The 17,107-nt window shown below is 41.8% G+C and overlaps 1 protein-coding gene across 1 annotated transcript; it reads left to right on the top strand.

The window, feature by feature from the left end:
- Positions 1 to 437: 437 nt before the first annotated feature.
- LOC311043968 (selenocysteine insertion sequence-binding protein 2-like) lies at positions 438 to 16,741 on the top strand. The gene is made up of 19 exons (XM_084055391.1): positions 438 to 591; positions 2,713 to 2,885; positions 4,174 to 4,354; positions 4,451 to 4,526; positions 5,378 to 5,595; positions 6,037 to 6,127; positions 6,636 to 6,763; positions 7,657 to 7,797; positions 8,518 to 8,595; positions 8,861 to 8,965; positions 9,245 to 9,377; positions 10,449 to 10,618; positions 11,114 to 11,246; positions 11,873 to 11,970; positions 12,001 to 12,092; positions 12,507 to 12,727; positions 13,258 to 13,412; positions 13,822 to 13,981; positions 15,089 to 16,741. The coding sequence occupies exons 1-19, from the start codon at positions 565 to 567 to the stop codon at positions 15,214 to 15,216; spliced, it is 2,508 nt and encodes an 835-aa protein (XP_083911517.1). The 5' UTR covers positions 438 to 564; the 3' UTR covers positions 15,217 to 16,741.
- The last annotated feature ends 366 nt before the right edge of the window (positions 16,742 to 17,107 follow it).

Raw genomic sequence — 17,107 nt, forward strand, 5'->3', positions numbered from 1 at the left:
ATCTGAAGGTCTTTGGAGATATATACATCATATAATCCACCATGAACTGTAAATTAGCTCATACGTTTATATCTAACTCTTTGGTTTATATCGCTTGCTAACATGTTTTTTAAAAGTCGATTTTTGATCAACTCGTAGCGCGTCATCAGTCGTCTTGGCCAGCCAATGACAGAGCGAGCGTCCATCAGGGCTATGGGAACTGGACTCTGCCCTAGCAGAAGCGTTTGATAAGGTTCACGTTACTGAACGGGATCTAGTCGCTCTGTAGTTTACACGTCCGGTCTGGAGCGGATACGAAAACGGTCCGTGCGCTCGCTAGTGAAAATGACCGGATACGGTAGGCGGGCTCAAGACCGGATATGAGCCTCGAACAGTACATAGAAACCAGACACTTTCCACATATACTGCACTAACCCTCCTCCTCCTGGTGACGCGAGTTTAGCTAAAGCTTATCTATCTACAGGTAGCTTAGCATCGTTAGCAAATGAACCGACACAGATATAAGCTATCGTTAGCAATTTAAACAATGACACAAGTAAAGAAGCAACTGATTATTATGACTGTATGATCCAAAGCCTACAGATGGACAAGGTGAGCTAATGCTAGCACGCTAACTAGAGTGTTAGTTTTTGTTGTAGCCTGTTAATTAGCCACATTCTAAACGTTAACATGCTAGCCTAGTTGCCTATATTAAACCTATATTCATAAGCTAGCTGTCAATCAAGACCACCTAGCTGTTCACTAATTTACAGTCTGAACTTTCCCCCTACACCAGGGGTCCTCAACAGGGGGTCCGTGACCCCAAGGGGCGTCCTTTTTTTTTTTTACATTAACCAGTTGAACCCTAGCATCCCAATAGGCTCTATGAACAGCAGCCATATTGGAAAGAAATTGGGCCTCTTCCTTACTTCCTTCACAGGTGTTACCAATGATACGAATGAAGGCTCTGTTCCATTCTGGTCAAACAGTCAGGGGGCTGATATTGTCATGTTGGCTCACTGGAAACACTAGTGGGTCTCAAAGTGTGGTCCAGGGACCCTCATGGTTCCTTGAGGGGGTGTAACTTTGAGAGTGTACAAATGGAACCAAATGGACCCTCAGGTCCATTTGGTTCCATTTGTACACTCGCAGAGCTATAGGGGTCCTTGAAATTAAAAAGTTTGAGAACTACTGTGCTACACTAAATGGAACAGAGCCTTCATTAGTGTCATTGGTAACACCTGTGAAGGAAGCAAGGCAGAGGCCCAATTTCTGTCCAATATGGCTGCTGTGCATAGAGCCTATTCTGAGGAGAACTTCAGCCAGAGATAGCAGATCTACAAGCTCACAACGCCCTGTCCTGCGAGGAGACGTGAGCTTGTAGATCTGCTATTTTCAGCAGATGTTTGGTGTAGAAGGAAAAAGGAGCAGACCAAGTACAGGGGCCAACGGTCAAGTTTACTCAGTGTTGGGTTTAAGTGGTTAAATGTCTGAAATAACAAAACAAAAAAAATGATTTACACAACGCTGATGATAGTCAACGAAGCCATCTATGAAATTGATGAAAAAGTTTAATCTGCAACACAATTGGATACAATGTAGTTGGGGGTCCCTGCTTCATCTCTCTCTGGTTGAAGACCCCTGCCCTACACTGTTGGTTCTCAAAGTGGGGTCTGGGGAGGCCAGGGGTCCTTGAGGGAGTTCCAGGCGGTCCCCAGCTAAATGATGGATAGTTACTTAGGAAACAAGTGGACCCTTATGGGTCTGCAACTCTGAGAGTGTACAAATGTACTCTCAGAGTTAAATTAACATTGATTGTACAATATAAATTGGGGTCCCAGAGATAAATGCCATTAAATGGGGGTCCGTAGCCTGATGCATGTCACACTGGGGGTCCTTGAAATTAAAATGGTTGAGAATCACTGCTAGAGCAGTAAAAATCTTCTCTTATGGGGGTCCCTGGCATATCTTTTGAAATGGGGGTCCGCGGGCTAATAAGTGTAAATTTGGGGGACCTTGACATGAAAAGGTTTGAGAACCACTGCCCTACACAATCAAATCCTGAGTGTTGATTTAACTCTGAGAGAGGGTACAAACATTACCACCTTTTGTTTTTTACCACATTTGTACCCTCTCACAGTTACAAATGCATAAATAAACACAGATTTCCCTGGGTATGTGTATGTGCTAGGGATGAGACGATAATCGTTATTATCGTTTATCAAGTTAAAAAAACGCTCACAATAATCAGACCGTGTAGATTTAAATGTATTGTGAAATTGTCCTCCGTCATCCACTAAGATGAATTAGCTTTTGTTGAACTGCGAATTCAGTACTTCCACTTAAACCCTCTGTACTAGATAAAACAGACCTGTAAAAGGCGCATTTGGTACGCTCTTATACACAACACAAATCGATTAGCCAAAAATAGCAGATCTATAAGCTCGCAGAGCTTGTAGATCGGCTATTTTTGGCGAACGTTCTCCCCAGAATAGGGATGCTGGGGGTTCAAAATAGGGATGCTGGCTAACAAAATTGGCATTTTAAGGTTTAAACATATTTTGATTATCGTGATAATATCGTTAATCGCAATTATTTCCACAATAATCGTGACACTAAATGGAACAGAGCCTTCATTAGTATCATTGGTAACACCTGTGAAGGAAGTGATAGTATGGCTGCTGTGCATAGAGGTTATTGTGAACCATGACAATTCATTGCTGTCCTTTTCAGGAGAGCAAGCTGTCACCCGCTGTCCAGCCCTTCTTCCCTAGATTCCACAGGCCAGATGATGTAATGGGACCAGCTACAAGGGGGGAGCTGGCCACAGCTGCTTCATCATCGTCATCGTCACCGCCCCTTATGAGACTGCCAAACCCCTATCTCTCTGAGGAGTGTTCAAGACGGTATGTAGGAAAATATTCACAACGTTCCTCAAACTGTCTGTAGTGCACAGTCACACTCACATTATATTCAGAGAAGAGGGAGACCTTTGTTGGTCCTGCAGGGGAAATTCAGTCTCGGGACTCTCGGCTTCACCCAGTTAAAAGCCACTCAGATGGTTATGAGTGCTCGTGGAGGGGGAGCAGTTAGGGGTTAAAGGGATAGTTCACCCTCAAAATGACTTTTTCTATGGATTAATCACCCCATGGAGACTTGAATTCATGGATATTTTTTAGTTTTTTGTCACATTCCTAAGCCAATATTTCCGGTAGGAGACACAAAGGAGACTCTGTGTGTCTCCTACCGGAACCGCTGCCAGTCATAGGAAAAAAAGTCATTTTGGGGGTGAACTATCCCTTTAAGTGTTTTGCTCAGGGACACACGGCCAGGGCCGGGACGCAAACCTGGCATCTTCTGTTACTCTACCCATTCAGCTATGGCTGCTCCTAATCCTAACCTGCTCGTAATTCATCTTCGTTTTGCAGACCTGCGTACTTTTCCCTTTTCCCCCTTTTTTTTATGACAATTCCCAGTGTTTTCCCGCCATCATGTGACATGTGTAGGCCCTTGTCACGGCTGATCCCTACAGTCGGTCATGTGGGAGGGTGCTGATGAGCATCGGTCACACTGTACAGTTTCACGAGAGGACGTAACGTGTACACATTATGAAACCCTCTTCCTCCCCCTGCCAAACAGGCGCCCACTCCAACCTGTAGGAGTCACTAGCACAGCAGCAGAGAGATCGGACTCCCTGCCCGTCTTCCCACGCTCAAACACAGCCAATTGCGTTCATTGGAGCTGCCTGGCCAAGCCGGAGGCACCACAGAGGTTTCGAAACCCTAGTCTCCGCAGTGGTGGGCAGGAGCTTTACCCCTGCGCCACAATCTAATGGTGGAATTCCATTGTGTTATGTTTTTAATTTGATTGCGGTGAGGACTAATGGGGATCCGTAATGAACGATAAATCAACCAGTGCTTTTACCTCATGTAACAGAGTAGCCCTGCCTGATGCCCAGAAGCCTAATATCTCCTTTACCAAGATGGGCAGAGTGGTAGATGTTTGGTTGCTCATACGGACGACCCAGGTTTGAATCCACGTTGGTCACAGTCATGGTTCTTGTTGTAAACATCTAGGGGTGCAACAGTTAATCAAACTCATTGATTTAAATGATTACAACAATCATTTAATAAAATAATAAAATAATGGATAGTTACAGTCCTAGTGTAAACATCTGGCCTCTCCTATGTCTAGGAATGAGGCGTTTGCTAACCCAAGGCAGAGGTCATCAGCCACTGATGGAGTGCAGCAGGGTAGCGGAGGAGACCACCCAAGCAAACATGGCTATAGCAACAGCCGCCGTGTCAGAGGGACGGCAGATGCCAGTGCTTACCCATCCAAAGAGAACAGGTCCATACGAGAGCCACAGTCAAAGGTGAGCAAACTTTTGGCCTGTTTAGTGGAAAGAACAGTGTTGAAGCCAGACCGTAGTAATCAGATTAATAAGGTAGAATTTCATCTTTGTCCACAGACCGCAAAATACAACAGCGACTCTTCCTCTCAGGAGAGAAGGCATGGCAAGAAAGCGCTGGATGTGTCGAGAAGAGGTACATATTACATAACACACAAAAAAATATATATATATACACAACACACACACACACACACACACACACACACACACACACACACACACACACACACACACACACACACACACACACACACACACACACACACACACACACACACACACACATATCTATCTCTATCTATATCAGTTCTTTATTTATCCATATGCTTTACACAGGATACTGTATGATTGTCACAAATTTGACCATGTACGCGTTGGACATCTTGTTTGTGCAAGCTTCTTGAGCTTGTAGATCTATTTTCAAAATTGATTGATGAAAACAATATAATGACATATCCAAAATAGGGACGCCCTCATTTGCATTCTCATTGGCATCCCATAAGATAATAGGGATGGGCAATATTATCGATATCACGATATATCGCGATATTTTATTTCGCGATACTGTATCGATACTCCAGTATCGATATCGCGATTATTTTTTGAAAAAAAAAAAAAAAAAAAAAATCTTTTTTTTTTTGCTTTTTCAGATACAGGTTTTATGAAAAACATTCAAAGAACCTATCACAGATCTGCAGCTACCCAATATGTAGTGTGTATATATAAACAATATGTAGTTGTGATATATGTATATATCGCAATATATCGCAATATATCGCAATATTTCGCAATATATCGCAATATATCGCAATATATCGCAATATATCGCAATATCGTGATACGACCCAAGTATCGTGATACGTATCGCAATATAATCGTATCGTGACCCAAGTATCGTGATACGTATCGTATCGTGAGATTGTTGCCAATACCCATCCCTATAAGATAATGCCATTGGCCATAAATGTTACTATTTCTGTAAAGGTTTGAGAGACACCAGATCTGCCCCAAACTCTGTCGACCGACCCAAATCGGCACAGACGGAATCGGCGGCATTTGAGGTGAGGATGGCTGATTTCCCTGAGTTGAGGATGAGGGCAGGACCTGGCAGTCCATTCGTTCCTGTTCAACAGAAAGAGTGCTGGGGCCAAACTCCTCAGTCCCCGAGCCCTGAAATTCGAAAGCCAGTATCCACGAACAAGGTAGGTTTTCTGGGCATGCATTTGCTGTTGAAGTGAGGTAAAGCATAGAGCCTTACGTGACCAATGCTAGATTTTTGGAGAGTCCTAGACCACAGATTACCGACGTTTTGATCTATATTTTGTCAAAAACTGCACCATTTTGTAATCAATTTAAAAACATATTCAAATTTGCGACCTACAAGCTTACAACACATTGCATCGCAACGTGTTGTGAGATCTGCTATTTTATACATTTTCTTTTAAAATGTTCACCTTATGACGTGCCCAAAATAGGGAGAGCATATTTAAAGTGCTTAAAAATCGGGACATATCGGCTGCATAATTGATGATATTTTGCCGTCAAAAAAGTAAAATAATTGCCGATATGTTGGCCAGACCGTTGTATATCAGTTGGAGTAAAGTAGTGTGCGACTCATAACACTTTGCACTCCCCATGCATAGACACTGCTCACTAGAACTGGACCGCCAGCAAAGCAAGAACCCCATCAAAGTGCCAGTGATGCTAAGCCTGCTTCATCTGCTGTCCCTGCAGGTAGGATCCAACTTCTGCCATCTCTGTGCTATTTATGACTGTTGGATAATGTCATTATCATTCTCCATTTAGTATTCATCATAATCACATTCTGTAGAGAATGAAATCAACCTCCACAAATTTGATACAAATGTTGCACATTTCACTAACTGCAAAACAGTCGCTGAAAAGAAAAATATCCAGTCATCGACCAAATAAGGCAAAGGGTTTAGGACTTGTGACTATAGTATTTTTTATGAAATGATTAACATTATTTTTGGCATGTCAGTTAGCTATTAAGAATTTATCTATCTAGCTTTCATTTTTGTCTTAAGAGTCTAAGCAACGCAAAACACTGCAACAGTTATCAGTGTTACAAAGCTGCCTTTCAATAACTGGGGAGAAAAAATATATTGCCTCTCTCCATTTCAATATACTGTATTCCTTTCAGTAGACCTGCGTTAGAAATATCGTGACTGGCAGATTTAGATGAATTCCTGAAACTAACCTTTGGGGTTGATGTGAACAGGTCAGACCGGAGCTCAGAGTCCCACCGATGGCTCGGGGCCAGTAGTTACCTCCTGGGCCAACGTCGCCTCTCAGCCCCCGAAAGCACCTGCGCCTAAAGAGAGGACCGTCAGCGGCAGCACCACCAAGGTGCACCTTTAAGTTCTTAAAGTCCCTGTCCACATGTCCCATGGTGTGGTTTAACCCATTCAGACCGGGAACGGATCTGTGTGTAACCACTTAAAACATTCTTTTATACTTCGGCTATTCAAAAAATAGCAGATATACAAGCTCATAGCGCGGCACCGAAAATCTTTGAATATATTTATTTTTAAAGCAAACATTTTTTACCCAAATATTTGCTTCTGGGGGTCCCTGGAACAAAATATTTTGAGATGGGGGTCCACGGCCAAATACATATTATTTTGGGGGTCCTTGACATGAAAAAGTTTGAGAACCACTGATATAGCAACATCGTTTTTTTTTTTTTTTTTTGGAAGGTTAGGATTTAGAGGGCATTTACAGAATATGTATTCAAAGATTTGCAAAAATGTTCAGATTTAAAAGAAAATAGCTGATCTACAAGCTCATAGTGCCGCGCTATGGGCTTGTACAGTATATAGGTATGCTATTTTTGGAATGGCCAAAGAAAATGACACTGATGCGTTCCCAGTCTTAATGGGTAAAGTCCTGTTCAACTAATGTACATGTCAATTATTTTATTTCCCCCCCAAAAAACATCTACTTGCTCTGTGTCTCAGAGGAGGTTTGTGGGCTGTTCAGAAACCCTACTCTAATGACATCTATGGGGGATTCCAAGCTAATAAAAACTACAGCCTTTCTCCTCCCGGAAGCCATTGTTCTTGCATGAATACAAAATATTGTTTGAAATATTCAAACCTGCCTACCAATGATGTCACCCTTACAGGGCTTTTTTTGGTTCCCTTTAGTGCACTCATAAAGCGGTTGAGAATCACTGTTCTACAGTCACTCTGTAGATTTCAAATGACTTGAAAAGACTCTTCACACTCTTCACTTGTCAGAAGGACGCGACGCAGGAAGAAGGCGTTTCGGAGAAGAGGAAGCAGCGGAGGAAGAAGAAGAAGAAAGGCAAGAGCGGAGGGGAAGACGGAGAGGTGGATCCAGAGGAGGCCGTGGCTCAGCAGGAGCCTCCCAAGTTTGAGGTCACTTTAATGCACCTTTTACTATGGTAGTGTTTCACATGAGAGTAGATTTTAACCACTTAAAACCCTCTATTCTTAGTGAAACGAATCTAAGTTGCAACTGTACTTGGACCGTTCTTTCTCTCTACACCACATTTCTTCGCCAAAAAATAGCCGATCTACAAGCTCACAATGCGTCTTGTAGATCTTTTGGCTAATGTTCCCCCCAGAATATGGATTCTGGGGTTCAAGTGGTTAAAGGCTGTGATACAAATTTTATCCAAAAGAGAGAACTCATACATGATGCAGGATGAACAAGTGAAATTGGAAGTGATGACACAAAGAAATTAGCCGACCAAATTAGAACTGGAACACAATGAAATTGAAGCTGATAAATGGGTACTTTCTCCTGATTGGATGAAATTGGCAATGTATTTTCAGTTTTATTAAAGATCTGGAGAGACGGGGAGACCCCTGTTGATGAACAAACACTCTATAGCAGGGTTTGTTTTAACCATAAAGTATCACTTAGATACTTTATACATTTTAACCACTTGAACCCATATTCTGGGGCCGATCTACAAGCTCACAATGTGATGCCTTTTGAGCTTTTAGTTCGGCTAAGAGATTTGGTGTAGAGGGAAATACTAGAGGATCTAGTCCATTCTGTAGCCCTGGGGGACTCGGTCAACTAAATATGGGCATGCCGGTCAGTTTTGAATCGAGGCCTTCTGTTCCCAGGATGAAGAGGAGTTTCCAGGTTTGGCTGTTGCCAAAAGATGCTTAGCCAGCAGCAATACAACAAAGCTATGCAATGAGGTATGGAGCAGCCATTCACTTCACACGCAAACCTTATGCTTTAATGATAGGCCTGTCATAATTTTTTACTTATCGTACATATTGTCTGATCAATCAATTATTTTTTGGATAATCGCTAGAATTAGTTTCCTTTTATCTTCAAAACAGTTGGATGAAATTGACATAAATGTCATATTTGATCATTTTCACGATCGCGACAGCCCTATCGACAGATCCGTTGACGTATCCGTTGTCTTTAAAATGACATTAATGTGTTTTTGTACAGCCAAGCCAAAGAGAAGGTGTTCAACCTCAGCTGGGTGACCACCAACACAGAGACAAAGCCACTGTAGGAATAACTCTGCCCACAGATGCCACAAAGAAAGCACAGGTTTGTTTTTGTTTTTCTCTTGATTCCCACCTGTCACGTTTGTAGACAAATCTGTGGTTTGTACTAGGCTTTAGGGGTGCAACAGTTAATTGAGTTTAATATAAATAATCGATTTTGGGGGAACAATAAAAAGCGTATTTTTTATAATAATCATAAAACAATAAATAATAGATCTACAAGCTCGTCACACATTGGTGTAGATGGAAAGAAACGTCCCAAGTACAGTTGCAATTAAGAATCGAGGTTTTAACCATGTTGGTGCTGACCTGTGATCTCCAGAAAGCTGAGAAGGTCAGTGGGAAGAAGAGCAAGGCTCCTGTCCAGCTGGACATTGGCAACATGTTGACGGTCCTAGAGAAGAAACAGCAGTCTCACAAAACCAAGCAGGAGGCCAAGCCAGTCACACTCTCAGGTAAGAAGACCCCACTCCCTCTAGGGCTGGGCAATATGAGCATAATCAAATATCAAGATTCTTTTTTTTACCAAATAACTCTATATCGATATTGTGGCGATACTATAAATTTTATTTTTTTCACCATTTTTCAATGGTAGCTAAAATAACAGATCTATAAGCTCATTGTGAGCTATTTTTTTGCTATTTTAAGATGTTGACTAATTATTTTTAAGTCTAAAATGTCTAATTGTGATTAAAACCAGGAAGAGACAACATTTAAGCCATATCACAAAATCTCCAATGATATCTAGTCCCACATCACTATATGAATATATTGTCCAACTCTCTCTGTCACACATGTCCTCCTATCTCCTAACCCTGTTTTTGAGTGGTGCCGAAGGCAACCACTCCTATATCTGGCTTTGTCCGTGTGTCCGTATGTATGTATGTATGTATGTCCGTGTGTCCACCAAGCTAACATTGGTCAAGCATCACGTGACACGTGACAATATGTTGAAAGGGTGTGCTTTGATTGGCTAGCGAGACGCATGACGAAATAGAGCCCTATAAATAGGTGTATCACTTCGAAACATTGTTTACATGTTTCGAAGTGACATCAGTGCCATCAGCCAAGCTAACATTGGACATGTTAGCTTGGCTGATTGAACATGTTAGCCAAGCTAACATGTTCTAATCCTTAGATGTTCTAATCTAAGAATCAGAACATTTCTAGAAAACTATGGTTAAAGATAGGGTAAGTGATTTCCTTTGGTTGAAATAGCACGGGTCTGCTGGCGGAGACTTGTGCTCTTTTCTAGTCTGTTTTCTATGTCTGTCCACAAACATTGATGACAACATCAATACGGGGGTCAATACGGGGCTCTTCAAAGGCACCACTCACTTCACACAGGGTGTGATTTTTTTCATCCTAATGCCAGGTTTACAGTCACATGATTTCAGTACAGGTTTCTAGAGCTGCAGAACAATTATTCGATTAATGGAAAAAGTAATCGATAAGAAATATAATGGATAGTTAAAGCCCTAATCCGAAGCTCAGAGCACGTCTTTGACTTCCCGTTGTCTTTGCAGTGGGTGGTGCCATGCCTGCTGTGTGCCACAAGCCAGCGGCCGTGCAGAAGAAGCTTCCCTGGCAGCAGGATAAGATCGCCCACAACCCTCTGGACTCCACCAGCCCCATGGTGAAGAAGGGCAAGCAGAGAGAGGTGCCCAAAGCCAAGAAACCCACCCCCCTTAAAAGGGTGAGTCCATTCACTTAACCCTAGCATCCTTATTCTGGGGAGAAGAGATTTAGTGTAGAGTGTCTCTATTCTATTCTTTTCTTATGTCATAATAGGCAAACATTCTGCGAAAATAGGTAAAGGTATTAAGAGAGTGCAAAGTAAACATTATAAAGGACAATAAAAAAAAGTAAAAATAAAACACACAAGAATAAAATTACAGTGCAGAGGAAATTATGAACAAACTGAAAGGTCTAAGATTCGTAGCCGGCCTGCAGTTTTCTGAGAGTTTGTTCCAGATGTGTGCGTAAAAACTGATCGCTGCTTCTCCAATTAGTTTCGGCAAAGAGATTTTATGTAGAGGGGAAAAAAGGGAGCGGAAAGAACAGACCCCTGGGGGACCCTGGTCAACAAATTACTGGCACTTTATAAATGCTATGTCAATAGACGCAGCAGTGCCAATCAGTCCTGAATCCGCACCCTGATGTTGGCTGTTTATGGCTTCATGTTTGTCAGGTCATTCTGAAAGAGAGAGAGGAGAGGAAACAGAACCGCTTGCTGGAGGAAAGAGGCCTGCCTCCTGGACAAGAGGAACCCAGACCTGCCGACCATACTGCAACAGAGGGGCAATGTGACCCCAGTGATACTGGTCAGCCCTAGCAACACTTAACCACTTTCAACCTGACGTCCCTATTTTGGGCATGTCATTACAGGCAAACATTTTCAAAAGACTTTAAATAGAGCGGCTGTCTGGGAATCGAATAGCCTGGGATCAATACCTTTTTCAGGTGTGTGATCCGGTCGGGAGCGTAAGCAACCCTATGCCTCACCCCAAATAACCCCGGCCGCGATCAAGAGCATTGTAATTTTAGGGCCTACCTAATAAAATTCTTGATGCGGCGTTGTTTCGCTTATTTTTAAAATACAAAATAAATGTAAATGTAAGTGTACTTCCGGAGACTATTTAGACTAGTCTACCTTTTGTAATCGATTCAGCATTTAAATTGGGAAACCAAAACAAAGCGGCTCTGCAGAACCGGAAGCTGCAAAAAAACGGAAGCCGGAAGCTATTTCTTTCCTCCGAGGTGGAAAGACTGGTGATGCGAGGTTAGGAATCGAAAGGTTCCCGGTTTGATCCCCGGTTCCTACTGGTTGCGTGTCCAAGTGATCTTGAGCAAGACACTGATGCATACACAGTAACCAGCTGTTTTGCCATTTACAGATAACGACAAACCTTTGATAAGTGTTTGTTTGTGTTTGCCTATGCAAATTCAGATGAGATCAGCAGTCCTCCTATGGGGCCAGAAGATGAGCCAGAGGGTCATCCTGAGAGCAATCAAACAGAGGAACCGATAGAGGGAGAGGAGGAGGAGGAGGAGGAGGAGGTGGAGGTGGAGGAGGAGGGTGGAGGAGAGCAAACAAACACTCAGACCCAGGCACCACCACCGCCTGTCCTCCAAAATGCACCCAAAATCCACAGCAGGAAGTTCAGAGAGTAAGGCTGCATCCAAAATCACATGCTAGTTTGTATACTGTTGTTCAACATTGAGTGCATACACAATAGTATGTTTCATTTCAGACATGCCAATCACATGGTATTGAACCACACAGAATGTTAGGAAAGTGGAAGCAGAAGTACTACACATAAATATTCTCGTTTCATCACTGTGTATTATAAGTTAAATATGGTTTAATGGACATATCCTAATTTTCAACAAAACAATAATTTCATTCTAGATCATATTTTATATTTTTTGTGGTCGGATCGGGCTGAAATTTGCCCGAATATGGAGACACCTGACGTGATGGTACTGACATCGTAGTATTGGTGTCATAGACTGGCAGAGATCCAAATGAAGCCACAGCTTTATTAGACCCTGTCCTTTTCTTCCCTTTTTTTATTTTTCAGTTACTGTAGCCAGGTGCTAAGCAAAGACGTGGACGAGTGTGTGACGACCCTGCTGAAGGAGCTGGTTCGGTTCCAGGACAGGCTGTACCAGAAGGACCCCATGAAGGCCCGCATGAAGAGACGGCTGGTGATGGGCCTCCGAGAGGTCCTCAAACACCTCAAACTCAGGAAGGTCAAGTGTGTCGTCATCTCGCCAAACTGTGAACGCAGTCAGTCCAAAGGTACGCCCTCACAAGCTGTGGTCATCATGCTGTCAGTAGTACGTCTCCGTAGATTCTTTACTGGGTGCCAAGATGTGGAAAGTTGAATTAAGTTCGTGTTTGCCTAAATGATTTGCAAGCTAACTGATATTGACCTCAGTCATCTGGGATCAGCAGGCATAACTGAACATCAAATGGTATACAGTACATTCACAGAGCAATGTTTGTGTATTGACAAGTGTTGTTTTTACAGAGCAATGTTTGTGTATTGACAAGTGTTGTTTTGTGAATTTAAATAGAGAACATTTATTGGGTAATGTTTTTGATATCTCCATATTTCAACTGTATGTTTTTTTTGTAAATTAATGCACTTCTTTGTTGTACAAGAGTGTCATGCAAAGGTAGCAAAAATAGCCGGCCTATAAGCTCACAACGAGTTACGATGCGATGTGAGCGTGTAGGTCGGCTATTTTCGCTATTTCTTAAAAAGTTGGAAATAGCGATGATATTGATGTTCTACATGACATGAGCATGTTTGTTGTTTGTTGCAGGCGGTCTGGACGAGGCCCTCCACAACATCATTAACACGTGCCGGGAGCAGGGCGTGCCGTTCGTCTTTGCTCTGTCCAGAAAGGCCCTGGGCCGCTGTGTCAACAAGGCTGTGCCTGTCAGCCTGGTGGGCATCTTCAACTATGATGGCGCACAGGTCAGGGCCATGTCTTTTTGTGAAATGTGTGTAAAGCTGCAATCCTTAACTTATAGACGATATTGCAACCAATCTGTTCAGAATTGGAACCATTTAGAACCATTAACAAATCATCGAGAAGCAGGTTTTTTAACATCTTTTTTTCTTTTTTTCATTTTATGACAAACAAGAGTTTTCATAACATGATGACACATTTAACTTTGTGTCCCTCCCAATTGTGGTCATGCCATTATAGGCTAAAATGTCAAAAGAATTTGAACATGTTCTAAAACGTTAAGCAAATGACCGTCCGCTTTAGAAAATCTTTGTTCAAGTCATATGCCCCTGCTCTAGTCTTAATTACATTCGTTAAACGTTGATCTACGATGCTTGCATTAAGTGACCACACAAACGTCAACTGTCTGAACAGGACTTTTACCACAAGATGATTGAGCTGTCGTCAGAGGCCAGAAGGGCCTATGAGGTGATGGTGGAGAACCTGGAGTTGGCAGGCCAGGAGGAAGAGAACCCTGGAGAACCTCATGACACAGCAGCCACTGATCCTGACCCATCCGAAGAACCAGAGTACAGTAAGTCACTGCTCACGTCAGCCCCTTTGTTGGTCTGAACATGGATTTGAAAACACCCTCAGTATTTCATCCTTTTATTCATTTGGATATTTTGTAGGCCTTTATTTGGGTAGGAGTGTAGATGAGATGACATAAAGCTGTGGGTGCAGGGGGAGAAAGACATTTAACACAAAGTATTGAGTCATAAGGGCTGTTTTGTTATTTGTTTCCCTCTCTGTCATAAACCGCTAATAAACACCTAGATATAGATTATCTACCTGGGCATTCCTCATTTCCTGAGGTTGGTTAATGAAGGCAATGATGAATTCCGCGATAATGTGCTGTGTTTCTCTCAGACCGAGAGACTAATTTCATAATGCAGTTGTCTTTTCCATCATGTACGTGACACCAACCCAGCCTTCACACGGCCTGAATGATCATTATCATATCGTTATTATCTACATATAAACATACAAGATCATGCTTGCCCTGCATGTACAGATAAAGCCAGCCACTCACGAAAAAAACATCACGCTCTGAGTGAGTTTATTATCTTGTTTCAAGTTCAGCTCATTCAATTCCTATTTTCCCTAAAGTTTGAACTAAAAGTAAACGACTCTGGCACGGGTGCAGTTTCACGGGTCCTACTCGCTCACCTCTCATTTATAATGAATTACTAGGCGCCGTCTAAGACTGTAACGCAGCAAGCAGCTTACCAAACCAAAGTCCCTATGAAAAGCATTACGTTTTAGGTCGGTTCTGTATTCAAAACGGCAGTACTGATGTTTGTTTATTAAACGGTCAATGCTTTCCAGTGGCCATTGGAAAGCTTAGAAAGTTCAGTAGGACAGTAAGAGTTTGACGTCTGGTCGACCTTTAAAATAAGAGTGCCTCGACAAGTCATATTAAAGTAAACCTTTGATTTTACAGTCGGTTGAATTCAAAATAACAGCAAAATTGTTAGTTTTTTTGAAGAATGCTTAGTTTTCACTGTTGGTACCCTTAACATCAAATACTTGGAATTGTCAAATAAAAAAAGAATGTCATGTTTTACAATAAAATGACCCGCACACCGTTTTTTTTTTTTTTTTGAAACAACATCATTTTAATATTTTATTCCTCTTCTAGTAAAACTTTGGAAGACAGTGCTGGAGAAGGAATGCAACCACAAGTTTTTGAACTTTGAGGAGCAGTTGAGCTCAATGCGCTTGGCGAGCGACGGCACAGAACAGAGTGACGAATGTGAGCAGAGTTGACAGTGGACGACGCCTGTGCTTAAATGAACTGACTCACGGCCATCACCAGCCCCTGAATGAAATACTTGACATGATAGCCAGGGTTCGATTTGTAAGAAAACAAAATTAGGCTGGGGGACATTGTCTAAACCACTTAAGCCCTATACTTCTTCGTATGACAAATAGCCGATCTATTGTTGAGAGTTTTTGTGAGCTTGTAGATCCGCTATTTTTTGATAAAATAATCGTAGACAAATTTGCCTAAAATAAGGATGCCAGGGTTAATGTGGTTAACATATATTTTGTAATTAAATTGTGATATTTTCAAACAGAAATATCAAACATGTCACACAGTCTACCTTTCCCAAAAGAAAATGCATGTATTTAATTCATTCTGCCCAGAATCAGGGATAAAACATACCACAGCCATGATAATGATTACGGGGGGGGGGGGGGGGGGGGGGGGTTGATATCAAAAGCAGAGGCATGGATTGCCCTCACCTCCCACCCCACCCAGCAAATCGAACCCTGCTTGACCTGACAGCACACTATAAACACGCACTAATCCAATTGCCTGTGGAGATGGAGAGATCTGAGTTCTACTGGGACCAATACAATCACATGAAGAAGTGTGATCTCTTAACCATGGCGTCCCTATGTTGGGCATGTCTTTACATGCAAACATGTTCGCCTATAATTTGTTTGTTTTTTTATAATTTTTCAAAATATTTGAAAATAGGGCATGAGTGGTTAATGTGAGTTAACCCTAGGGATGTAACGATGCACCATGAAATGCACGATGGGAGTCTACGTTAAGGATATCCTGAACCATTCTTTAATTTGATATAGAAAAGATAAGATTTTCTAGTTTTTGATTGGGAAAAAGAAATTGAAATCATGTTTTTCAGTGATGATTTGTGAGAAGAAATGTAAATAAAGATGTTCTCATTAACCCAGTATTGTGTATCGAATCGTGAGTTGAGTGAATCGTTACATCCCTCGTTGGCCCTGATATCTGTGAGTATGCCTGTGTAATGGAGGGAGGGGGATGCACCACCAGATGTGCCTAGATTAGCTACAATCATATAAAGAATGCATGATTATTGGAGATGATTTTGAGATTGAGAAATATGGTGGGCTTTCGACTTCATCCCCAGAGCTCCAGTGTGTGGTTTCTCTCTGATATGGAAATAATAATGGCAATAATGGTAGATGAGACCTCAATGTGTGTACAGTCTGTAATTTATGCTTATTTTCTCCTTTATTGTCAATCATCTTAAAATGTTATGGAGTTTAAAGGAACCCATATACAAATTGTGTTTTGCACTGGAAATAGGATATCTAGACATTCTGATTGTATTACAGTGTAGCAAAGTAGAGCCAATGTTTAGTTTTTTTCTGCTACACTTCCACATTAAATTTTTGTTTGACTTGTCAAATATTTGACTGTGAATTTATGTGCATCATGTACTTTTGAATTTGGAACACATTTACAACAGACTACAAATACTATGCTTCTGAATGAATTTGTCATGAAAACTCACAAGTGAACGTCTGGTGTTGAATTGACTCACAGAGGCTTTTTCAGGGTTTATAGCTCCACACGTTGATAGATTGCTTTATCATTTTACAAACACCTTAGGCTCAGATCACACATTGGAATAAGATAGACACAGACACAGTCGGAGATCTCCGTCATATTTTACTTGGTACCAAGGAGCCAATGTCCAGCTTTACCTGAATCATTTCCTGAAGTACAAATACTTTACATTGATATATATACAGCAACATGAGAAGGAGAAACAGTTAAGCAGGAGGCAGGGCTTAGGAAGTACTCAAAAGTATTAGGATACGAGTAATAGGTACTAAATGTAATAGATTAGAGCGTATTTGAGACTTCAGTGGGAGCAGA

The sequence above is a fragment of the Gymnoscopelus microlampas genome (assembly GCF_963454915.1).
Source record: "Gymnoscopelus microlampas genome assembly, chromosome: 4".
NCBI lineage: Eukaryota > Metazoa > Chordata > Actinopteri > Myctophiformes > Myctophidae > Gymnoscopelus > Gymnoscopelus microlampas.